Source organism: Macaca mulatta, chromosome 1, assembly GCF_049350105.2.
Source record: "Macaca mulatta isolate MMU2019108-1 chromosome 1, T2T-MMU8v2.0, whole genome shotgun sequence".
In the NCBI taxonomy this organism is placed as follows: Eukaryota; Metazoa; Chordata; class Mammalia; order Primates; family Cercopithecidae; genus Macaca; species Macaca mulatta.
Genome location: NC_133406.1, coordinates 122,801,291 through 122,827,547, shown reverse-complemented (window position 1 = coordinate 122,827,547; position 26,257 = coordinate 122,801,291). Strand labels below are relative to the sequence as shown.

Sequence of the window (26,257 nt, the reverse complement as noted above, 5' to 3'; positions counted from 1 at the left end):
CCATGAAAAAGAATGAAATCCTTTCCTTTGCAGGAATATGGATGGCACTGCTGGGGGACGTTATGTTAAGTGAAATAAGCCAGGCACAGAAAGACACATATTATATGTTTCATTCATATGTGGGAGCTAAAAAAAATTGATGTCTTGGAAGTAGAGAATAGAATGATGGTTATCAGAGGCTTGGAAGGGTAGTGAGGAGAGAAGGATAAAAAGGGATTTTTTAATGGGTACAAAAGTGCAGTTACACAGAATGAATAAGATCTAATGTTTGATAGCACAATAGAGTGACTCTAACAATGATTTGTTGTATATTTCAAAATAGCTAGAAGAGAAGATGTAGAATATTTCCAACAGAAGAAATGATAAATGTTTGAAGTAATGGGCATTTCAGTTACTCAGATTTTATCATGACCTGTTATATGCTAGTATCAAAATATGTACAACTCTTTCATGCCCATAAAAATTAAAAATTAAAATTTAAAAATACAAAACTTTATTAAATGACATTGAAGAGGATATAAATAAATGGAGGGATATCATATTTATGTATAGGTAAACAATATCATAAAAATTTCAGTCATCCCCAAATTTGTAGCATAAATTCAGTGCCAGTGAAATCTCTAATGGCCGTTTTCCTCCCAATGGAGCTTGAAAAGACACTTCTAGAATTTATACGGTAAAGAAACATTCTAGACACTTGTGAGGAAAAACACCCTGGCTGGATTTACATTGCCCAATTATCAACATTGACAGTGTAGTATTTGTTAATAGGGGCAAACAGATGAACAGAATAGATAGCCTTTAAACAGACCTACATATATGTAGAAACTTGTTATAACAAGTGTTGCACTGTGGATTATAATAGTTAATTCCAGGAACATTAAAGGCTTAACTTTAAAAAATAAAACACTGACATTTTGAGAATAAAAAATATATGCCCTTGGGGTAAAAAGGATTTTTACCATGGGAAACAAAAAATATTACCTAGTAAAAATACCCTATAACCCAGCAATTCCATTATTTGGTATGTACATTTACATTATATACATAGAAGCATTGTTTGTATTGGCAGTTTATATAATAAAATACAAAACAGCAATGAAAATATGAATTATGTTTGTATCCATTAGTTAAAAGAATATGATACAATTTTTGTAAAGTTCAAAACAAAGCTGAACAGTATATTGCTTAGGGATTCAAAATAGTTTTGATAAATTGTTGAAGTAAAAATAACATACAGAGATGAATCTCTGAATTAAATGTTTTATTTGGAAGCACAGAATTCCAATTCAGGGCATACACACAGAGTAGGGTGGTTGGTCCTCAATCCATCCAGAAAACAAAGAGAAGGTTGGAAGTTTTATTAGAGGAGAAATGTTATATATCGTTTTGAAAGGAAGTGTGTTGACACGAGTAAAGCTTCTAGAAGCTGTCTGGCCCTGATTGGTGACAGCAGTAGGTAAAACTATAATGTTAGGGTTATAGCAGCTGAGCTTGTGGAAAACGTAATTTTTGGAGCCAGTATTATGTGCCACAGGTGATTTTCCGCTGGGCCCTTTGACTCTGAATTAGTTTGGTATGACGGGAATGACCCAATTCATATAGTTTGCTTTCACAAAGTCAAGATAATGACAAATATGAAACTCAAGACTACAGATACATCTGGGATATAGGCAGTAGTATGTGAATGGGCAGTGGTAAACAGACCATCAAAGATGCTTGTAGTGTTGTATTTCTTAAATTGACATGTGAGTAGAGTTGAGATATATATGTATATTCCTTTCTGTTTATGAAATACTTCAACAGAGAAGAATTTTCAGGTAAATACAGCAAAACGGAACTAGATGACAGAATTTTCCCTGTCCTGATAAATGAATAATAAAAAAAAATAAAGACAGTAAAAATTCATCAAAAGCAATAAAAGAAGGAAAAGATGTAACTTCATGTCATATTTGATAACCAAAATAAAAAAACAAAAACAAAAAGATTTCTGATTTCTGGCATGAGACATAAGTCTGCTCCCTACCCTATCCTGAAACCTTTTTGGGAAAAGAGAGTCAACAAATTCCTAGTATTCCCTATCAGTCTTGCCAAGGAGGCCAGTGCCCAGAGCATCACATATTTAATTGTCCACAGCTCCAGCAGAGTTCTCACCTCTCATCCTTCTTGAACACATAGGCTTCAAGTGATCAGATAGAAGTACACTAGTACTCCAGATCTCAAATTGTATCGAGGAAGGGAGAAACACACACACACACACACACACACACACACACACACACGAAGAACTCAAGGAGAAATTAAAAAGTTCAGGCCAGAACTGACCCTTTTAAATGTGAACAATATAAAACAGAAAGAATGGCAATTGTGCAAACATACTGCTGGAAACAAAAGCGGAGTGGTATATAGCATGTAAAAGACTGATAAAGAATCCAGTTTCAAATTTTTAAAACAGTAAAAAAAAAAAAAAAAAGTCACCATGAGTAATTCATACTATAATAGAAATTAAATTTAACACAACTCAAAACCAAAATAAAAAAATAAAATGATACAAAAATATTGTGGAGCTAAAGAAACAAATGGAGACTTAAAATGATGTATCCCCTAGCTAATAAAATGGGAAATAACAAAGAACTCATTGCATATAGTGAAAAACTGAATTACTTACATGGAATAAAAGCAAGAGATAGTCATAGACAAAACAAAGGAAAAGCAGAGATTAAAAAGATAATAAATTTGTAAAATAAACATAATTTAACATATGGTCCTTCTTGAAGTAGAAAACCTAAATCATAAGAATTAACCTAAAAGCAGCAAGAAGAAACACTGCTGGGCACAGTGGTTCACATATGTAATCCCAGCACTTTGGGAGGCCAAGGTGGGTGGATTGCTTGAGCTCAGGAGTTCGAGACAAGCCTGGGCAACATGGTGAAACCACTTCTCTACCAAAAATTAGCCCTGTGTGATGGCGCATGCCCGTACTCCTCAGCTACTCGGGAGGCTGAGGTGGGAGGATCACTCAAGCTTGGGAAGCGGAGGTTGCAATGAACTGAGATTGAGCCATTGGACTCCAGCCTGGGCGACAGAGCAAGACTCTGTCAACAAACAAACAAACAAACAAACAAAAAAACTGCAAATTCCATGTTTAACAAAATTAAGAGATACTTCATACCACCAAATAGGAAGAAAAGTAGGCATATAAGCAGTAAAGATCAGAGAGAGGTTTGGTATAAACAGAAGAGAGGATGTTTGGGGCTGCAGACTACAAAATACAAAACCAGTAGAGCACAGTTCTCTGAATTAGGTGGTGTAACTTGACATACAGAACTCAAATTCTCATGAGCAGCAATGAGAACAGGATCACAGGCTGATGGGGTGTACTTCTTTGGACCTTACTAAACATAATGTGTTGAGAAGCTGGAAAAACAGAAGTCAGTAAGGATTCTCACAGATAAGCTGTTTGCGCCTGCGGACTTTGATGAGAGAAGGGAATGAACGACAGATTCACTATTGTGAGCAGTGCTGCATTTCCAATCTCAAGTGGCTGGGGAGAAGCAAAGTCTAAAAAAAAGTATTTATATCTGGACTCTTACCTGGTGTTTTATGTCAAAACTTTCGGGAAAATAGTAATGAGTAATTTGTTAAAAAAGAACAGGTACAGAATTTATACAAAGATATTACCAGAAAAAAGGAAAGAAAATGGTGGCCACAAAATATGTAAAAAGAGCAACTGAAAATTCCGACCAAATATCACCATGAGAGAAAACATAATAAAGATTTCATCTCTGTAGAACAAGTATATAAACAGAGATACAATTGCTCAGAGACAATAAGATCTCATGTCAGTAACAAAATATAAGAAAAAATAGTTATCAACAAAATGAAGGCCAAAATGGAAGCAATACAAAGAAAGACAGTGTTCAAAATATAAGGCGCTTAGATGACAAAAGTGAGAAAAACTAGTAAATGTGTGGAAATAAAAAGAGACAAGAGTTAGAAAGAAAATGACAGATAAGGAAGAAAGGCGGAAAGAATTGAATAGTATACAGTTTTTGGATGACAGAAGAGTTAATTTTCTCCCCTTTTATAACATCATTCAGAACTATCTAAAAAGTAGTCTGTGGAATTTTTCAGATTGAGATTGTTATACATAGTGTTGGTCTCAAACGTGAAAGAACACAGGGAATACAGACAGCATCCTTGAGTCCATTCCTAAAACTACTTAAAGACAAAATCCAGCCAAATGAATGACAATGGGAAACCTTGTGGCAGAAGAATTAATATTGTACTCAAGTCCAGAAAAGTGAAGTATATATCAGGTCCTCTGAAAAAGAAGGGTTTTCCCAAGTCATTTATACCAGCCAGGTTATTCATCAAATGTAATGACAATATTCTCAAACAAAGAGGAATACAAGGAACATAACACCTCCTCCCACCCCCAGAGGCTCCCTTAAAAGCACTTACAAAGTTCACCCAATCTAGAGTTGAATCAAAATAAATCCCTAGGAAAGTCTCCGGCTTCTTAATATATTTCATGATTTTTCTTTCCCCATTACCCTCAGGAAGATATTTTAAAATTTGGAATTTCAGGAACTTAAAGATATCTATTGTGGGAACAATTTTTAAAGTTCAGCAGTTTGTTTTACTTCATTTACTTTTTGATCTGTTCAATTCAAATTAATACTTTTCAAAATACAATGGCATTTTATGATTCAATTCCCGTGAAGTTATTTCTGTTCTTATGTTTGAATATATACATGTTGACTGTGTCTGGAATGATGTTTATAACTGATGTTTCAGATGATATTTCTAGGCAGTAGCATGTTGAGATTTAAAATGGTTTCTATCTGTGTTATTTCCTCTGTATTATTTTTATTGCTTGATTTTAAAATAACACATATCTTATAAAAATGACTCATTTAAGAAATAGAAGGCTTTATTGACTCCCCCCTGCCCCTCCAGCACACACACAAAGGCAGGGAATAGGTATAGACTCTGAGTAAGGAAAAACACAAAGCCTACATTAACACCAAGCCTTGATGACACTTCTTTTATTAATTGCATTCTTAATTTTATTTTACTTAGGTTATGCACATTCGGAAACTACTTCAGAAAATGGATCGTCCAAATGGTCTTTATCCAAATTATTTGAACCCCAGGACAGGGCGCTGGGGTCAGTGTAAGTATTCTAGTATACCTGAGGCTTTCTTAAAGAATTATTTGTCTGAAAACTCTTTGCTTGATGTAGTACAAAGTACACTACGTGGAGTTAGAAACCCTCAGTGTCTAGCCTTGTGGTCTACTGGTGCTGTTCTTAGCCATATTTCTTATCTCTCTTAGCTTCAGTTTTCCCACTTGTGAAATGGAAATGTTAATAACATGTCTCCTAAGAGTATTTTATTTCCTGTATTGCTAAAATATAGTGTGGCAGTTTGAAGGTTGTACTTAAAAACTCTTATTAATAAATTACCTCTTCATGTAAATAAAAGCACCGCTTAAGAGAGAGAGGTAGAGGAGGAGTATGAAAAGCAAACGAATATAGTAGATTACTAGAAGCGGGGCAGTTGTTCGAGTATGAAAAGCAAACGAATATAGTAGATTACTAGAAGCGGGGCAGTTGCTCTTGGATAAGCCATGTCTATTCATTCATTTTAGAAGAAGGCATCCTGGCCTTCATTATTTACCAGTCTCTGTGCTAAGTTCTTAGAAGAGATTGAGATGGAGAAAGAACATAGGGTTTGGCCTGAATTCACAGGCTGGCAGGATAGGCCGACACATAAATGTTATTGTATAGGAAGGTACCAATTGTTACATGAAACTGTAGGAAAAATGATTCCCTCTGCCTGAGGGGAAAGTATTTTGTTTAGGGAGAGGGTAAGTTTTCTTATTAGAGCTCATTTATTTTTGAAGAAATTGATTTTTAAAAGTAACAACTAATAAATATTTATGTGGAAATGTGGAACTTACAGAATTTTAGTAATTGTAGGTTTATCAATGCTATTCTTTTTTAAAGGTTAGGAAAACAAGAACAAATAATAGAGACTGCAACTTTGCCACTAACAAAACACGATTCAGTTATTTTTGAGACTAATAAAATCCGAAGTAGTAAATAAGAGACAAAAGTAATGATCGTTTAATTTTAGTATTGAAAGCACTGCTGATTCTGCCAGTAAGAAAATATGCTGGTGTGAGTACCCAGAATAGGAAAACATTTGCCCTGGAATTGTCTTTTCGTTCCTTTCCAGGAAATTGTCTTTTATTTTATGAAAGGAAAGCAGATAGGTCAATATAATTATGTCTTTCATGAATCTGGAAATAGATCTCAATCTTTTTTGACTATTTTTATACTTACTTTTCCTGTTTCCTGAAATTATTTACATATGATTCATTTTTCTATTTATTTTGAAGAAGATAAAAGCTCTACTGCCTAGAATGAGTGGGAATGATATTTTTTGGAAAAACAAAACCCTGAGAGCTGCATTTCTAAAATGTAAAACCATAGTTTTCTTATTTCAGATAAGAGTGACTGAATTGGGTGTCTACTTAGTAATTTCGATGAATTCTATTATCAATCTTTACCCCTGTGAGTTGTATTGAGATTTGATAATATGATGATATAATGTATATGAAAAATTATGTTCAGTTCCTGTCTTAGACTATATGCCAGTGTATATTCTATATGGTTTTACTATTTAAATGTAAAAGATGAAATCATAAAAGTACTAAAAACAGGGTTGAATATATAATCAGGAAAGCCTTTTCTAAGCATGTCACATAAAACAGAAACTACAAAAAAAGGTGTCAGTTTTTCCTGTATATTATTGTTAACCTCTGTATTAGTCTGTTCTCATGCTGCTGTAAAGTACTGCCTGAGACTGGGTAATTTATAAAAGATAGAGGTTTAATTGACTCACAGTTCCACAGGGCTGGGGAAGCCTCAGGAAACTTACAATTATGGCAGAAGGGGAAGCAAACACATCCCTCTTCACATGGTGGCAGGAAGGAGAAGTGCCAAGCAAAGTGGGGAAAAGCCCCTTATCAAACCGTCAGATCTTGGGAGAACTCACTCACTATCAAGAGAACAGCATGGGGGTAAAACATCTTCCTGTACCCAGTCTCCAGAGTGTGTACATTTGTATGCTTTTTGAACCACCAACTCATTTCCAGCAGTTTATTCCAAATAAATTTTCAGAGCTGTATATTAAAGTTTATTTACAACAGTCTTGGGGTTGTTTATAATAGGGATAATTTGGAAACAATCTGAAGCAGTCCTAACAGAACTTTCTGTAATGAGGAAAAGATTCTATTATCTGTGTTATCCAATATAGTAGTCACTAGCCACATGTGACTGTTGAGCACTTGAAATGTTGCTAGTATGGTTGTGGAATTACATATTAAATTTTACTTTAACTTACATTTAATTAGCTACTTGTAGCTTGTGCTTCTACATTGGACAGGGCAGTTTTTAAATGTCTTACATAGGGGTTTGGTAAAATACATTTTGGCCTGTCCAGATACAGTATACTATTAGCCATTAAAAGTTATATTTTAGAATACCTGACATAGATAAATATGACATATCTAGAAAGATATTTAGAAAAGGAGAGGAAACACTATAACAATAGAAACCAAAGTGTTATGTGTGATTTTCTCTGAATTATTGTTTTTATTTTCTCCTTTTCATTTACTGTTACTATCCAAATTTGATTATGAACATCTCTTACTTTTGATGTTAGCTTAAAAACATTTTTAAATAAAAAGAGAATCCCATTTTCCATGCCAGCATAAGGATACTTAAAAAAGTAAATCACCGTTTGGGAATTGCCAGCCTTGAAATGATCAAAAGTAGAGCATTGATGACATGGAGGCAGGAGAACTGCTTGAACCCGGGAGGCGGAGGTTGCAGTGAGCTGAGATTGTGCCACTGCACTCCAGCCTGGGTGACAGAGCGAGACCCTCTCTCAAAAAACAAAACCAAAACCAAAAAACAGAACTCTTTCTCTTCAGCATTGTGTTGAGAAAACTGGATAGCCCCGTGAAAAATAATGAAGTTGAACCCTTAGTGTATATTATCTACAAAAATTAACTCAAAACAGATCAAAGACTCTAAATTTGAGAACCAAAACTATAAAACTCTTAGAAGAAAACATAGGTGCAAGTCTTCATGACCTTTGATTTGACACTGGATTCTTCAGTATGACACCAAAGGCAGAGGTAACAAGACAAAAATAAAAGATAAATTGGATTTGATTAAAATTGAAAATTTTTTGTGCATCAAAGGATACTATCTGTGAGAAAGAAAGACAACCCACAGAATGAGAGAAAATATTTGCAAATCACATGTCTTACAAGGGTATATACACAGAATATGTAAAGAACTCCTACAACTCAACAACAGAAGGCGAACTACCAAATTAAATAATGGGTGAGGACTTGAATAGTCATTTCTGCAAAGAAGTTAAGCAAATGGAAAATAAGCACGAAAAAGATGATTAACATTAAAATGCAAATCAAAACTCAATGAGATACCACTTCACAGCTACTAGGAAGACTGTAATCAAAAGGATGAAAAATAAGCATTGGCAAGGATGTGGAGAAATTGGAACCCTTGTACACTGCTAGTAGGAATGTAAAATGGTGTAGCTGCTGTAAAAACCTAACAGTTCCTTAAAAAGTTAAACATATAATTACCATATGACCCAGCACTTCATCTCCTCTTTATATACCCAGAAGATTTGAAAACAGAGACTGAAACAGATACTTGTATCCCAGTGTTCATTACAACATTATTTATGATATGCAAAAGGAGGAAGTAACTCAAATGTCCAACAGACAAATGGGTAAACAATATGTGAGTATAAACATACCATGGACTATCCATAAAAAGGAATGAAGTTCTGATACATGCTATAATATAAACAAACCTTGAAAACATTATGCTAATCAAAAAAAGTCAGTCACAAAAGGACAAATATTGTACGATTTCACTTACATCAAATATCTAGAGTTGTCAAATTCATAGAGACATAAAGTAGATTAGAGTTGACTGGAAGCTTTGGATGAGAAGAAAGTGGAGAGGAGAATGGAGAGTTATTGCTAGAGTTTCTCTTTGCAGTGATGAAAAGTTTTGGAAATAGGTGGTGATGATGGTTTTACAGCACTGTGAATATAATTAATGCTACTGAATGGTACACTTTCAAAATAGTTAAAATGGCAACTTTTGTGTTATATACATTTCATTACGATAAAATTTACAACAAAAAGATAACTTTAATTCCTCTGTTTTTTCCTCACAGAATAAATTCAAATTACTTTATAATATATTCACTCTCAGCAGTTTTTAATTTCGATGTTATAGAAAGAGCCATTCACTGGTTATTTTGGCAGAAGATCTTTAAAATCCTAGTGAGCTGCCCTGATATCCTTTTAACAGCTGTAGTCCTTACAAAATTGCCCAATTTGTTCCTTTTAATGTTTTTGTATATTTTATATCAGCTTCTGAAAAGTATATCAAATTTTATTATCTTTGAGCAGTATACATCTGTCATATTTATAAATAGTCTGCAAAACAAACATTTAATTGAACTGAAATTTAACAATTCAGCTTTGGCTAACTGTATTATAATTAGAGTAATGATAATGTCTGTGACTTGCACATAGCAATCACAGAGAATAATTACTGGTAATTATGTTCAGGAAAAGTACTTGGCAACAGATATAAAAGAATATAGTAAGAAACCTAGATTTAAAGGCAAATTACTAGTTTTTTTTTCTTTTCTTAAACTTTATATTTTTACTATTCTAAGCACAATACTTAACCTATGTCATTTAATGATTAAAGTGAAGAAAATATAGGAAATCAGTCATTACTGATTCATTGTGTTATATTACTAAATTTATAATTGTGGAAAAAACAAGAATGAACATGTTATTTTGAGTTAGAAAATGAATTCTGATTGTCTTGCTTAATAATTTAGATAATTTATTTAGCTTCTCTATGCATCTTTATCTGTTCTAATTGTACTTATTTAATAGAAAATTCATATGGGTCATATTTATGAGAAAATATATTTGAAAATGCTTCAAATTAGTTTTTACTCTAGAATTTCCCATAAGAAGACTTCAAGAAATAGCTTCTGTTAGAAACCTGCCATTAACTGTATAACATGTTGAAATAAATCATGTGAATCATTGCTATTTAGGAGTGTTTTATAATATATTATCCATTTCTGAATATCAAAAGGACCTTAGAGTGACATGGTTTATCAAATTTGACATGTAGACATATACTCTACAGGAAAAAGAAGTAGCTTCAAGTTCCTTAGTGGTATCCTTTTGCTTTAATGTAATTTCAGATGGCCTGTAAAGCAAGATGGACAGAATTCTCACTTGAGAAGGGTTTTTTTTTTGTTTGTATATTTTGTTTTTATTGAAGATAATTGACAAGAAAATGTAATATTCTCTGTACTGTTCAATAATAAGGTTAATTTTGTTTTAATATGAATTGTTATTATAACATTTCCAATTCACATTCTTCGTTTTGCACTCAGTGAATATATATTCTCTTAAAAGTTAAACAAGGCGTAAACCATAAGGTTTCATATTCAGACACTGACAAGAAACCGGACCAGGTTTTGAGAAAACTGATGAGAGAACAAGATTACTTTTATTCTATTAAAACTGTCTATAGAACACATTGTAATAAATAGGCTAAATTAAGAAAAGGAAAGGCTTAAAGCAGAAGGACATACTAGAAAGCCAATATAATACGGATCTGGATGTAGGATAGCTGTCTGTGGGAGTGGTAGTCATTGTAGATTTTATCTTTTCCTTTGTATCCTACATTCATTCTTCACTAAGTCTTGTCAGTTCTATTTCTAAAATATTCTTTTCCCCATTTTAATTGTACCTTTTTCCATTTGGAATACCTTCCGCCTTCTCTATGTCCTCTTATCAATAAATTCCTACCTATTCAATTAAAACAGAAAAGGAAACTTCTAAGTTAAATAAGCTCTTTAAATATAGTAGTCTCTCTTGCAACCACCTGTTAGGGAAAAGGAAAAATATTGGGGTATATATATAAATACCCATTAAAAGATTAATATCAATTTTATGTGTGATAGTATTATAGGAATATATTTTCTCTACAGGATGTTTGCATTCATTAATTTCACTGATACTAAATATCAACCACTGTTCCAGATGCTGGGTATATAGATGAGAACAAGTAGACAGTGTCCCTAATACCCTCAGAGAACTTACATTCTACTGAAGAGATACGAAATAAACAAATAGATGATGTGATATAATATAATGGTAAGAATTTCTTTTTTCTTAAAGCACTTTTAGGACAATACATTCTTTTGCTTTTCTCATAGACTTACTTAGCTTCATGCTTCACTCAGTCTTTTTATTATTATTAGTCTTCTCCTTTACTCCTAGCCTCTTAGTGTTAGAATGCCCTAGAGCAAGCTTTCCCAGCCTGGGTCCCTGGATGACTTTGAATGCAGCCCAACACAAATTGATAAACTTTCTTAAAACATGAGTTTTTTGTTTTTTGTGTTTTTTTTTTTTTTTTTTTTGGCAATTTTTATAAAGCTCATCAGCCGTCATTAGTGTTAGTGTATTTTATGTGTGGCCTAAGACAGTGCTTCCAGTGTAACCCAGGAAAGTCAAAAGATTGGTGGACAACCCTGCTGTAGAGGTCAGTCCTCCATTCTCTCTTCTCTCCAGGGTCATAGTTTTCAATACCATTTACATGCTGGCATCTCTCAAATCTAGAACTCCAGTCCTCACCTTGTCCTTGACCTCTGTATTCATATATCCAATTACCTACTTGATATTTTTATTTGAATATCTTATAGATACCTGAAACTTAATATATCTGTAAGTGAGCGCTTCATAATAATTCTGTCCACCTCAAAACCTGTTTTTCCTCCAGTCTTTCCCGTTTCAGTTAATGGCAGGTCTATTCTTGCTTATGCCATAAATCTTGTTTGCCATAAATCACCCTTTACTTCTTTATCTCACACCCCACTCCAGTTTCTCAGCAAATTCTGTTCTGTCCGCCTTTGAAATATGACTAGAATTCAACTGCCACTACCCTGAGCCAAGTCACCATCTCTTGCCTGGATTGTTATAATAGCATCCTAATTGGCCTTTCTGTTTCTGCCTCTGCTCCTTTTAGTCTATTCTTAATACAGGAGCCAGTATTTTTTTTACAAAGTAAGTCACATTATGCCATTTTGTGTAACTCTTCATTACTTTTCATGTCAGAGTAAAAGCCAAAGTCCTTTTGGGGCCCTGTGATCTGGCTCTTATTATCTCTTTTCCTTGATTTATTCTCAAACTACATTGGCCTTCTGTCACTTGAATCCACTAGGCACTTCACCACCACAGAGCTGTTGCAGCCACTACTCCCTTTGCTTGGAATGATTTTCCCAGAGATATTCACATAGCTCAATCCCTCACTTTCTTCAGGTTGTTTTACTCAAAAGTTACTTTTTCAATGAAGTCTTTCCTGGTCACCTTACCTGATAAGCGGAATACAGAAAATTGAAAGTTATGTTTTATAGATTCCTTCCACTGAGTGGTCCATATTTTCTCTGTGAATTAGAAGGCATTTAACTGCTGAAAGCAGGGAAGAAGGTAGAGCAGTAGGGGACTTATGACAAAGAACAAATACCTTCTTCAGGAAATAGGAAAGAACACTAAGGAGTTATAGAAAAGTTGACAGGCAGTGTTGAGGCTCATGTTGATGGTGAAAATGATAAATTTGGAGATAATAGTAAAACAGACTGACAGCTGGGCTAATCCATAGTTGATGTTTACCTGATTGGGTACAACAGGCGAACAATGGAGTAAGTTTCTTGAATGGTTAGACAAGACGAATTACCTGTTGCTTCCTTTCCTATTCAACCTGACTGCATAGGATCCAAACTTATTTGAGAATATATATTTGTATACTTTTCTCTTTCTATCTAACAAATCCCAAAACTTGTATCAACCCAGCCACCTACTTTTCCCACTTATATACAGAGCCAACTAAACATTGCTGGTGAAAATAACAGTACAGGTTAAAGTTACTGTAAACTTACAATTTCCAGTTTTATGTAGATCACTAGTATTCCATGAGTTTTTTTTTTTTTTACTTTGATCAATTTACTTTCCTATTCTTTACTCTCCTTAAGTCTTCTATGTAACCTTTCTATCCATCTCCAACTCTTCTTTTGACCATTTCTTTATTCTCAATTTCCTAGGCAATTTTAGTTCAGATATATCTTTAGTAAAAATGGTATTTATATAGGCTTTACATATTTCAGTTTGAGAGTCTCAGTGTTTGAAAAACAGAGTCAAAACAACTAAATTTGTGGAGGTTACTGATAGCTTTGGACTAATTCCAAATATCCTTTGGTTTTGATTGTTTACTTTTGAAAAACTACTTTATTAAGGTATAATTTACATATAAACTGTACATATTTAAAATGTTTACTTTTGAAAAACTACTTTATTAAGGTATAATTTACATATAAACTGTACATATTTAAAATGTACAACTTGGTGTTTTATAATATGTGTACACCTATGGAAATCATAGTGAACATATCTATCACCCCTTTCCTTATACCCTTTCGTATTCCTTCTCTCAACCTTCTCCCTTCCCCCTCCCCCAAAACAACCACTGATCTGCTTTCTGTCATTAAAGATTGGGTTGCCTTTTCTAGAATCTTATATAAATGGCATCCTTTATATTTACTCTTTATGTGGCTTCTTTCAGCGTAATTATTTTGAGATTGATCCATGTTGTGTATATCAGTAGTTCTGAGTGGAATTCCACTGTATGGAATACCGCAGTTTGTTTATCCATTCTCCTATTGATGGACATTTAGGTTGTTTCCGGTTTGGGGCTATTACAAATAAAGCTGCTATGAATACTGACTTACACACCTTCATATATTCTCATTTCTCTTGGGTGAATACTTAGGAATAGGCTGCTTTTATCAAATAGCAGATATGTATGTTTAACTTTTTTAAGGAACTACCAAGTTGTTTTCCAGAGTACATATACCATGTTACATTGCTATCAGTAGTGTTTCTCCATATACCTGCCAACAGTTGATATGGTCAGTCTTTTAATTTTAGCCATTTTATTTCATTTTATTTTCTTTTTTTAAAATTATACTTCAAGTTCTGGGGTACATGCACGGAACGTGCAGATTTGTTACATAGGTATACACGTGCCATGGTGGTTTGCTGCACCCATCAACTCATCATCTACATTAGGTATTTCTCCTAATGTTATTCCTCTCCTAGCTCCCCACCCCCAACAGGCCCCGGTGTGTGATGTTCCCCTCCCTGTGTCCATGTGTTGTCATTGTTCAACTCCCACTTAGGAGCTGATGTTCTGTGTTTTGTTTTCTGTTCCTGTGATACTTTGCTGAGAATGATGGTTTTCAGCTTCATCCGTATCCCTGCAAAGGATATGAACTCATACTTTTTTTTGTTTGGCTGCATAGTATTCCAGGGTGTGTATGTGCCACATTTTCCTTATCCAGTCTATCATTGATGGGCATTTGGATTGGTTCCAAGTCTTTGCCATTGTGAACAGTGCTGCAGTAAACATATGTGTACATGTGTCTTTATAGTAGAATGATTTATAATCCTTTGGTTATATACCTAGTAATGGTATTGCTGGGTCAAAAGGTATTTCTGGTTCTAGATCCTTGAGGAATTGCCACACTCTCTTCCCCAGTGGTTGAACTAATTTACACTTCCACCAACAATGTAAAAGCATTCCTATTTTTCCACAACTTCTCCAGCATCTGTTGTTTCCTGACTTTTAAATGATCATCATTCTAACTGGTGTGAGATGGTATGTCCTTGTGGTTTTGATTTGCATTTCTCTAATGACCAGTAATAATGAGTTTTTTTCATATGTCTGTTGGCTGCATAAATGTCTTCTTTTGAGAAGTGTCTGTTCATATTCTTTGCCCACTCTTCGATGAGTTTTTTTTTTTTTCTTGTAAATTTAAGTTCCTTGTAGATTCTGGATATTAGCCCTTTGTCAGATGGATAGATTGCAGAAATTTTCTCCCATTCTGTAGGTTGCCTGTTCACTCTGTTGATAGTTTCTTTTGCTGTGCAGAAGCTCTTCAGTTTAATTAGATCCCATTTGTCAATTTTGGCTTTCGTTGTCATTGCTTTTGGTGTTTTAGTCATGAAGTCTTTGTCCATGCCTATGTCCTGAATGGTATTGCCTAGGTTTTCTTCTAGGGTCTTTATGGTTTTAGGTCTTATGTTTAAGTCTTTAATCCATCTTGAGTTAATTTTTGTGTGAGGTATAAGGAAGGGGTCCAGTTTCAGTTTTTTGCGTATGGCTAGCTAGTTTTCCCAACACCATTTATTAAATGGGGAATCCTTTCCCCATTGCTTATTTTTGTCAGGTTTGTCAAAGATCAGATGGTTGTAGATGTGTGGCATTATTTCTGAGGCCTCTGTTGTGTTTCATTGTTCTATATTTCTGTTGTGGTACCAGTACCATGCTGTTTTGGTTACTGTAGCCTCGTAGTGTAGTTTGAAGTCAGGTAACATGATGCCTCTAGCTTTGTTCTTTTTGCTTAGGATTGTCTTGGCTGTACAGACTCTTTTTTGGTTCCATGTGAAATTTAAAGTAGTTTTTTCTATTTCTGTGAAGAAAGTCAGAGGTAGCTTGATGGGGATAGCACCGAATCTATAAATTACCATGGGCAGTATGGCCATTTTCACAACATTGATTCTTCCTATTCATGAACATGGAATGTTTTTCCATTTGTTTGTGTCCTTTCTTATTTCCTTGAGCAGTGGTTTGAATTCCTGGACGCATACACCCTCCTAAGACTAAACAAGGAAGAAGCTGAATCCCTGAATAGACCAATAACAAGTTCAGAAATTGAGGCAGTAATAGCTTATCAACCAAAAGAAGCCCAGGACCAGACAGATTCACAGGTGAATTCTGCCAGAGGTACAAAGAGGAGCTGGTACCATTCCTTCTGAAACTATTCCAAAGAATAGAAAAAGAGAGACTCCTCCCTAACTCATTTAATGAGGCCAGGATCATCCTGTTACCAAAACCTGGCAGAGACACAACAAAAAAAGAAAATTCCAGGCCAATATCCCTGATGAACATCGATGCAAAAATCCTCAATAAAATGCTGGCAAACCGAATCCAGCAGCATATCAAAAAGTTTATCCACCACGATTAAGTTAGCTTCATCCCTGGGATGCAAGGCTGGTTCAACATACACAAACCAATCAACGTAATCCATCACACAAACAGAACCAACGACAAAAACCACATTGATTATCTCGATAGATGCAGAAAAGGCCTTCGACAAAATTCAACACCCCTTCATGCTAAAAACTCTCAATAAACTAGATATTGATGGACCGTATCTCAAAATAATAAGAGCTATTTATGACAAACCCACAGCCAATATCATACTGAGTGGGCAAAAACTGGAAGCATTCCCTTTGAAAACCAGTACGGAGAGATAAGGATGCCCTTTCGCACTACTCCCATACAACATAGTACTGGAAGTTCTGTCCAGGGCAGTCAGGCAAGAGAAAGAAATAAAAGGCATTCAAATAGGAAGAGAGGAAGTCAAATTCTCTGTTTGCAGATGACATGATTGTATGTTTAGAAAACCCCATCGTCTCAGGCCAAAATCTCCTTAAGCTGATAATTTACTTCAGCAAAGTCTCAGGGTACAAAATCAATGTGCAAAAGTCACAAGCATTTTTGTACACCAACAAACAGAGAGCCAAATCATAAGTGAACTCCCATTCACAGTTGCTACAAAGAGAATAAAATACCTAGGAATCCAACTTACAACGGATGTAAAGGACCTCTTCAAGAACTACAATTTTAGCCATTTTAATAGATGTGTAGTGGTAACTCATTTTCATTTTAATTAGCAGTTTCCAAATGACTAATGATGTTGAACATCTTTTTATATACTCTTTGGTGTCCATTTATCTTCTTTGATGAATTATCTGATCAAACCTCTTGTCTACTGCCTATTAAAAAACAGATTCTTTTCTTAATTTTTGAGTTTTGAGATTTCAGTATATATTCTGGATACAATTCGTATATCAGATATATTCTTGGAAAGTATTTTCTCCCAGTCTGTGGCTTGTCTTTTAATTCTCTTAATAGTGTTGAAAAGCAGAAGATTCTAATTAGGAAGTCCATTTTTTCCAATTTGATCTTTATGAATTGTTCTTTTATGTAATATCTAAGAAATATTTGCCTAACTCAAGCATGCTTCACCCAAGCACACAAAGGTTTCTTCCTATGTTTTCTTCTAAAAGTTTATAGATGCAGGTTTTGTATTTACATGTGTGAGACCTTTTGAGTTGACTTTTCTATAGGGATCAAAGTTTTTTTTTTTTACATATAAATATTCTGTGATTTCAGCATCATTTGTTGAAAAGGCTATCCTTTTTTCACTGCATTGCCTTTGCACCTTTGTTAAGGATCAGTTGTACATTTAAGTGTATGTTTATTTTTAGACTCTATTCTATTTATCATTAAATCTACACAATCAACACTGTGTATACCATCCTGTTTTGATTAGTGTAGATTTATTATAAGTGAAGTCAAATAGTGTTAGTATTTCAAATTTGTTCTTAATAGTTGTTTTTGCTCTCTAGGTCCTTTGCATTTTCTTTCTTTTTTTTCTTCTTCAACTTTTATTTTAAATTCTGGGCTACATGTGCAGGATGTGCTTGTTACATAGGTAAATGTGTGCCATGATAGGTTGCTGCACAGATCAACCCATCACCTAGGTATTAAGCCCAGCATCCATGAGGTATTCTTCCTGATGCTCTTCCTCTTCCTATACCTCCTAACAGGCCCCAGTGTGTGTTGTTCCCCCATGTAGCCATGTGTTCTCATCATTCTGCTCCCACTTATAAGTGAGAACATGTAGTGTTTGGTTTTCTGTTCCTGTATTAGTCTGCTGAGGATAATGGCTTCCAGCTCCATCCATGTCCCTGCAAAGGACATGATCTTGTTCCTTATTGTGGCTGAATAGTATTCCATGATGTGTAGCTGAATGGTGTTCCGTGATGTGTATGTACCACATTTTCTTTATGCAGTGTATTATTAATGGGCATTTAGGTTGATTCCATGTCGTTGCTATTGTGAATAGTGCTGCAGTGAACATAAGCTTGCATGTATCTTCATAATAGAATGATTTATATTCCTTTGGGTATATGTCTAGTAATGGGATTACTGGGTCAAATGATATTTCTGCCTCTAGATCTTCAAGGAATCACCACATTGTCTTCCACACTGGTTGAAATAATTTACACTCCCACCACCAGTATAAAAGCATCCCTTTTTCTTTGTAACCTCACCAGCATTTTTTATTTTTTGACTTTTTAATAATCATTCTGACTGGTGTAAGATGGTATTTCATTGTGGTTTTGATTTGCATTTCTCTAATGATCAATGATGTTGAGCTTTGGATCAGTTTGATCAGTTGATCAGTTTGGGATTGATTTTGATTGAATCCTTATTCTTATTGTGCATTATTTTTTCTGCCTCTGCATGCCTGGTAATTTTTGACTAGATTCTAGGTCCCGGATACTTTTTTTATCCCTAGAAATCTTGTTGAACTTTGTTTAGGGATACAGTTAAGTTACTTGGAAATAATTTGACCTGTTTCCTATTTTGCTTTTGGGATTTTTTAGGTGAATCTGGTGCATTGCTCAGTGAGGCAAGATCTTCCTGAGTACTCTGCTAAATGTCCTGTGAATTATGAATTTTTCTTGTCTGGCTGGTGTGAACATCCACTGTTACCAGTAGACTCTTTGTAAGCACCAGGCAGTGTTCCCGCCAGTCCTTTCATGTGGTTCTTTCCGTTGTCTTAGGTAGTTTCTTCACATGCATGTGCTGCTCGGTACTCTCCTGAATACTCAGGGGAAATCCTTTGCAGATCTCTGGCGTTCTCTTTCTGTGCACGTCTGTTCTCTCTGGTATACTGTTCTATAAACTGTAGCTCCCTCAGTCTTTCCAGACTCAGTCATATTTCTTAAACTTAGAGAGTCCATAGGTCTATGCCTTAATTTTTTCTCTCTGTGCCTTTGCCTGAAAATTTTCTTGATGCAGTAATTTATGGGCAATAATGGGACTCACCTTGTTTGTTTTCCGTCACTTAGCGATTACTATCCTCTGTTGTCTGATGATCATTGGGTTGAAAACCAGTGTTTCATGTATTTTGTCCAAAGTTTTGGTTGTTTTAGGTTTCAGGCTAAGCTCAAGTACCCATTACTCTATTTTAGCCAGAAGCACTTTTTTAAAAAAAAGTCAATTCCTATTATGTTATTTTTCTTCCTATTTACTGGCCATTCTTAAAATATCCTACCCCATGCTGCCTCAATTTTTTAGTCATTTGAATATTTGTATATATGTATATTTCCATCTTTTTCTAACAGTTGCCCTTGAATTTTAACTTAGTCTTGTTTCTATTTTTTCTAATGACACCTAGACTTAATCATTACTGTATCTTCCCTCTGAACAACATGAAAACTTGTGTACTTTCACTGCCCCATTGCCCAGCCTTATCATGAACTTGAGTTTCAAAGAGTTAATCTCTCTTTTCGTTATTGCTTTTTGCCCACTCCATTCTATTCTCCTATATTTTTTGCTTTAATTTTTAGAACACTTCCTCTAGGAGTTTCTAATGGTTTGTCACCATACACCTTTCCCTCAACCCCACCGCAGTGACCTTGCTTCCTAAGTCAAGGTGAAAGAAAAAATCCTGCAAATAATCTCTTTACCTATAAACTCATTTATTTACCCACTTGATCTTCTGTTTCTCCAGTCTTGGAGAATCCAGCATTCATTGTTCTGTCCAGTATTTATCCATTGACCTGTGCTCTGGATCCTATCTTCTCTCAACTCTTGAACATTTTCTTTTTTGGTGTTTCCATTTACTTATGCTATATATTAAACTTCTTGGTTCCTTTCTCATAGCCAGTAAGTCCCTCTCTCTACTTCAACTGTTTTTCAATGCCATAGATTCCTTGTGGCAAATACGCTGTACTACTTCTTCATGTCCTGGTAAAGCCTATTAAAAAAAAAAAAAAAAAAAAAGGAATAGTCTGTTTTTCTTGTTTGCCTTCTGTTCACTTCTCAATACATTGCATTCTGGGCTCTGCTTCCCCTCACTTCACTAAAAGTAATTTTACCCTCTGACTATCTTATAGACTAGTCCAAGAAAGGACAGTGTATTAGGTATTGCTATATAAAAAAAACCCTCTAAAATTCAGTAGCTTAAAACAATTTTTTATTTATCGAGGGAACCCACCCCCAATATTTCAAAGTAGGTTCTTTCTATTTTCCATAAGTGTCAGTGACTGAGAAATAAAGAGAAAGAATATGAAAAGAGGAATTTTACACCTGGGCTGCTGGGGGTGATATCACATATTGGTAGGACCATGATGCCCACCTGAGTCTCAGAGCAGCAAGTTTTTATTCAGGGTTTCAAAAGGGGAGGAGGTGTAAAACAGGGAGTAGGTACAAAGATCACATGCTTCAAAGGGCAAGAAGCAGAACAAAGATCACATGCTTCTGAGGGAACAGGACAACAGGCAAAACAGAACCACTGATAAGGGTCTATGTTCAGCTGTGCATGTATTGTCTTGATAAACATCTTAAACAAAAGAAAGCAGGGTTCAAGAGCAGAGAACCGGTCTGACCACAAATTTACCAGGGTGGAGTTTTTCCCTACCCTAATAAGCCTGAGGGTAGTGGAGGAGACCAGGGCGTATCTCAGTCCTTGTCTCAACCACATAAGACAGACACTTCCAGAGCGGCCGTTTATAGACATCCCCCCCCAGGAATGCATTCCTTTCCCAGGGTATTAATGTTAATATTGCTTGCTAGGAAAAGAATTTAGCAGTATCTCTCCTACTTGCAAGTCCGTTTATAGGCTTTCTGCAAGAAGAAAAATATAGCTCTTTTTGCCTGACCCCACAGGCAGTCAGACGTTATGGTTGTCTTCCCTTGTTCTCTAGAAATTGCTGTTATTCTGTTCTTTTTCAAGGTGCACTGATTTCATATTGTTCAAACACACGTTTTACAATCAATTTATACAGTTAACACAATTATCACAGTGGTCCTGAGGTGACGTACATCCTCAGCTTATGAAGATAACAGGATTAAGAGATTAAAGACAGGCATAAGAAATTATAAAAGTATTATTTGGAAGCTTATAAATGTCTGTGAAATCGTCACAATTCATGTTCCTCTGCCGCAGCTCCAGCCGGTCCCTCTGTTCAGGGTCCCTGACTTCCCGCAACATTTATTTCTCTGGAATCAACAGGTTGCCTGAGTGATTGTGCTGATCTGGCTTGGGCTTTGCTTATCTTATCTGGATTTGTTCATGTGTCTGCAGGTAGATGACAAGTTGGCTAGAGGCTAGCTTGGCTCCACTGGGGAGGACTCAGATCTGCTTCGTGTGGTCTCATCATCTATCAGGAGATACCATGCTTTTTACATGGTAGTAACAGTTCCACAAAAAGAATTGGAGCATGCGAGGCCTCTTGAGGCTTAGGATTGAAACTGGCACACTGTTACTTTTTACCAGATTCAGTTAATGCAAAATGCAAGGCCAGTCCACTTTCAAAGGATGGAAATGTGTTTCATGTTCTTTATGCAGCTTCTTAAATGTTGATATTCCTAGGAATTTCTTCTTCTAACCCTTTCCATTGTGCCTCACCAGCCTCATCTCTTTTTACAGGATGACGAACTTTGCCCTGTATATTGATGACATCCAAATCGGCAATTAGCAAGCTATGGGAGACCAGTCTGTGGCCTATTTTTATATGGCCCACTAGCTTAGAATGGTGTGTGTGTGTGTGTGTGTGTGTGTGTATATATATGTATATATGTATATTTTATTATACTTTAAGTTCTAGGGTACATGTGCACAACGTGCAGGTTTGATACATAGGTATACATGTGACATGTTGGTTTGCTATACCCATCAACTCATCGTTTACAACTCATCATTGTATCTTTACAGTAGCATGATTTATAATCCTTTGGTATTATATTCAGTAATGGAATTGCTGGGTCAACTGGTAATTCTAGTTCTAGATCATTGAGGAATCGTCACACTGTCTTCCACAATGGTTGAACTAATTTACACTCCCACCAACAGTGTAAAGTGTTCCTATTTCTCCACATCCTCTCCAGCATCTGTTGTTTCCTGACTTTTTAATGATTGCCATTCTAACTGGCATAATATGGTATCTCATTGTGGTTTTGATTTGCATTTCTCTGATGACCAGTGATGATGAGCATTTTTTCATGTGTCTGTTGGCTGCATAGATGCCTTCTTTTGAGAAGTGTCTGTTCGTATCCTTTGCCCACTTTTTGATGGGGTTGTTTTTTTCTTGTAAATTTGTTTTAAGTTCTTTGTAGATTCTGGATATTAGCCCCTTGTCAGATGGGTAGATTGCAAAACGTTTCTCCCATTCTGTAGGTTGCCTGTTCACTTTGATGGTAGTTTCTTTTGCCATGCAGAAGTTCTTTAGTTTAATTAGATCCCATTTGTCAGTTTTGGCTTTTATTGCCATTGCTTTTGCTGTTTTAGTCATGAAGTCCTTCCCATGCCTATATCCTGAACGGTATTGCCTAGGTTTCCTTCTAGGGTTTTTATGGTTTTAGGTCTTATGTTTAAATCTTTAATCCACCTTGACTTAATTTTTGTGTGAGGTATAAGGAAGGGATCTGGTTTCAGCTTTCTACCTACGGCTAGCCAGTTTTCCCAGCACCATTTATTAAATGGGGAATCCTTTCCCCATTTCTTATTTTTGTCAGGTTTGTCAAATATCAGTTGGTTGTAGATGTGTGGTGTTATTTCTGAGGCCTCTGTTGTGTTTCATTGGTCTGTATATCTGTTCTGGAACCAGTACCATGCTGTTTTGGTTACTGTAGCCTTATTGTATAGTTTGACATCAGGTAGCGTGATGCCCCCAGCTTTGTTCTTTTTGCTTAGGATTATCTTGGCAGTGTGGGCTCTTTTTTTGGTTCTGTATGAACTTTAGAGTAGTTTTTTCCAATTCTGTGAAGCAAGTCATCAGTAGCTTGATGGGGATGGCATTGAATCTATAAATTACTTTGGGCAATAGGGCCATTTTCATGATATTTATTCTTCCTATCCATGAGCATGGAATATTCTTCCATTTGTTTGTGTCCTCTTTTATTTCATTGAGCAGTGGTGTGTAGTTCTCCTGGAAGAGGTTCTTCACATCCCTTGTAAGTTAGATTCCTAGGTATTTTATTCTTTTTGTAGCAATTGTGAATGGGAGTTCACTCACGATTTGGGTCTCTATTTGTCTCTTAATGGTGTACAGAAATGCTTGTGATGCTTTTGATTTTTGCACATTGATTTTGTATCCTGAGACTTTGCTGAAGTTGCTTACCAGCTTAAGGAGGTTTTGGGCTGAGATGATGGGGTTTTCTAAATATATAATCATGTCATCTGCAAACAGTGACAATTTGACTTCCTCTTTTCCTAATTGAGTACCCTTTATTTCTTTCTCTTGCCTGAATGCCCTGGTCAGAACTTCCAACACTATGTTGAATAGGAGTGGTAAGAGAGGCCATCCTTGTCTTGTGCTGGTTGTCAAAGGTAATGCTTCCAGTTTTTTCCCACTCAGTATGATATTGGCTGTGGGTTTGTAATAAATAGCTCTTATTATTTTGAGATATGTTCCATTAATACCTAGTTTATTGAGAGTTTTTAGCATGAAGGGGTGTTGAATTTTGTCAAAGGCCTTTTCTGCATCTATTGAGATAATCGTGGTTTTTGTCGTTGGTTCTGTTTGTGTGATGGATTACGTTGATTGGTTTGCATATGTTGAACCAGCCTTGCATCCCAGGGATGAAGCCAACTTAATCGTGGTGAATAAACTTTTTGATATGCTGCTGGATTCGGTTTGCCAGTATTTTATTGAGGGTTTTTGCATCGATGTTCATCAGGGATATTGGCCTAAAATTCTCTTTTTTTGTTGTGTCTCTGCCAGGTTTTGGTATCAGGATGATGGTGGCCTCATAAAATGAGTTAGGGAGGATTCCCTCTTTTTCTATTGATTGGAATAGTTTCAGAAGGAATGGTACCAGCTCCTCTTTGTACCTCTGGTAGAATTCACCTGTGAATCTGTCTGGTCCTGGACTTTTTTTGGTCTATTAATTATTGCCTGAATTTCAGAGCCTGTTATGAGTCTATTCAGAGATTCAACTTCTTCCTGGTTTAGTCTTAGGAGGGTGTATGTGTCCAGGAATTTATCCATTTCTTCTAGATTTTCTGGTTTATTTGCATAGAGGTGTTTATAGTATTCTCTGATGGTAGTTTGTATTTCTGTGGAATCGGTGGTGATATCCCCTTTATCTTTTTTATTGTGTCTGTTTGATTCTTCTCTCATTTCTTTATTAGTCTTGCTAGCGGTCTATCAATTTTGTTGATCTTTTCAAAAAACCAGCTCCTGGATTCCTTGATTTTTTTGAAAGGTTTTTTGTGTCTCTATGTCTTTCAGTTTTGCTCTGAGCTTAGTTATTTCTTGCCTTCTGCTAGCTTTTGAATTTGTTTGCTTTTCCTTCTCTAGTTCTTTTAATTGTGATGTTGGGGTGTCAATTTTAGATCTTTCCTGCTTTCTCTTGTGGGCAGTTAGTGCTATAAATTTCCCTCTACACACTGCTTTAAATGTGTCCCAGAGATTCTGGTACGCTGTATCTTTGTTCTCATTGGCTTCAAAGAACATCTTTATTTCTTCCTTCATTTTGTTATTTACCCGATAGTCATTCAGGAGCAGGTTATTCAATTTCCATATAGTTGTGTAGTTTTGAGTGAGTTTCTTAATCCTGAGTTCTAATTGGATTGCACTGTGGTCTGAAAGACAGTTTGTTGTGATTTCTCTTCTTTCACATTTGCTGAGGAGTTCTTTACTTCCAACTCTGTGGTCAATTTTGGAATAAGTGTGATGTAGTGTTGAGAAGAATGTATAGTCTGTTGATTTGGGGTGAAGAGTTCTGTAGATTTCTATTAGGTTTGCTTGGTGCAGAGCTGAGTTCAAGTCCTGGATATCCTTGTTAACCTTCTGTCTCGTTGATCTGTCTAATATTGACAGTGGGATGTTAAAATCTCCCAATATTATTATGTGTGAGTCTAAGTCTCTTTGTAGGTCTCTAAGGACTTGCTTTATGAATCTGGGTGCTCCTGTATTGGGTGCATATATGTTTAGGAGAATTAGCTCTTCTTGTTGAATTGATCCCTTTTCCATTATGTAATGGCCTTCTTTGTCTCTTTTGATTTTCATTGGTTTAAAGTCTGTTTTATCAGAGACTAGGATTGCAACCCCTGCTTTTTTGCTTTCCATTTGCTTGGTAGATCTTCCTCCATCCCTTTAATTTGTGCCTATGTGTGTCTCTGCACATGAGATAGGTCTTGTGAATACAGTACACTGATGGATCTTGACTCTTTATCCAATTTTCCAGTCTATACCTTTTAATTGGGGGCATTTAGCCCATTTACATTTAAGGTTAATATTGTTATCTGTGAACTTGATCCTGTCATTATGATGTTCACTGGTTGTTTTGCCCATGAATTGATGTAGTTTCTTCGTAGTGTCAATGGTCTTTACAATTTGGCATGTTTTTGCAGTGGCTGGTGCCAGTTATTTCTTTCCATGTTTAGTGCTTCCTTCAGTAGCTCTCGTAAGGCAGGCCTGGTGGTGACAGAATCTCTGAGCATTTGCTTGTCTTTAAAGGATTTTATTTTTCCTTCACTTAAGAAGCTTAGTTTGGTGGGATATGAAAATCTCGGTTGAAAATTCTTTTCTTTAAGAATGTTGAATATTGGCTCCCACTCTCTTCTGGCTTGTAGGGTTTCTGCTGAGAGATCCGCTGTTAGTCTGATGGACTTCCCTTTGCGGGTAACTGGACCTTTCTCTCTGGCTGCCCTTAACCCTTTTTCGTTCATTCCAACTTTGGTGAATCTGACAATAATGTGTCTTGGGGTTGCTCTTCTCGAGGAGTATATTTGTGGTGGTCTCTGTATTTCCTGAATTTGAATGTTGGCCTGCCTTGCTAGGTTGGGGAAGTTCTCCTGGATAATATCCTGAGGAGTGTTTTCAAACTTGGTTCCATTCTCCCCATCACTTTCAGGTATACCAGTCAAATGTAGATTTGGTCTTTTCACATAGT

At 35.7% G+C, this 26,257-nt stretch overlaps 1 protein-coding gene across 2 annotated transcripts in view; it reads left to right on the top strand.

Moving 5' to 3' along the window:
• Positions 1-26,257, top strand: part of MAN1A2 (mannosidase alpha class 1A member 2) — a 160,340-nt gene that overhangs the window by 87,373 nt on the left and 46,710 nt on the right. For both annotated transcript variants that reach the window (XM_028844502.2, NM_001261288.1), the window contains 1 exon segment: positions 5,086-5,179. In XM_028844502.2, coding sequence (XP_028700335.1) covers positions 5,086-5,179 — 94 coding nt within the window.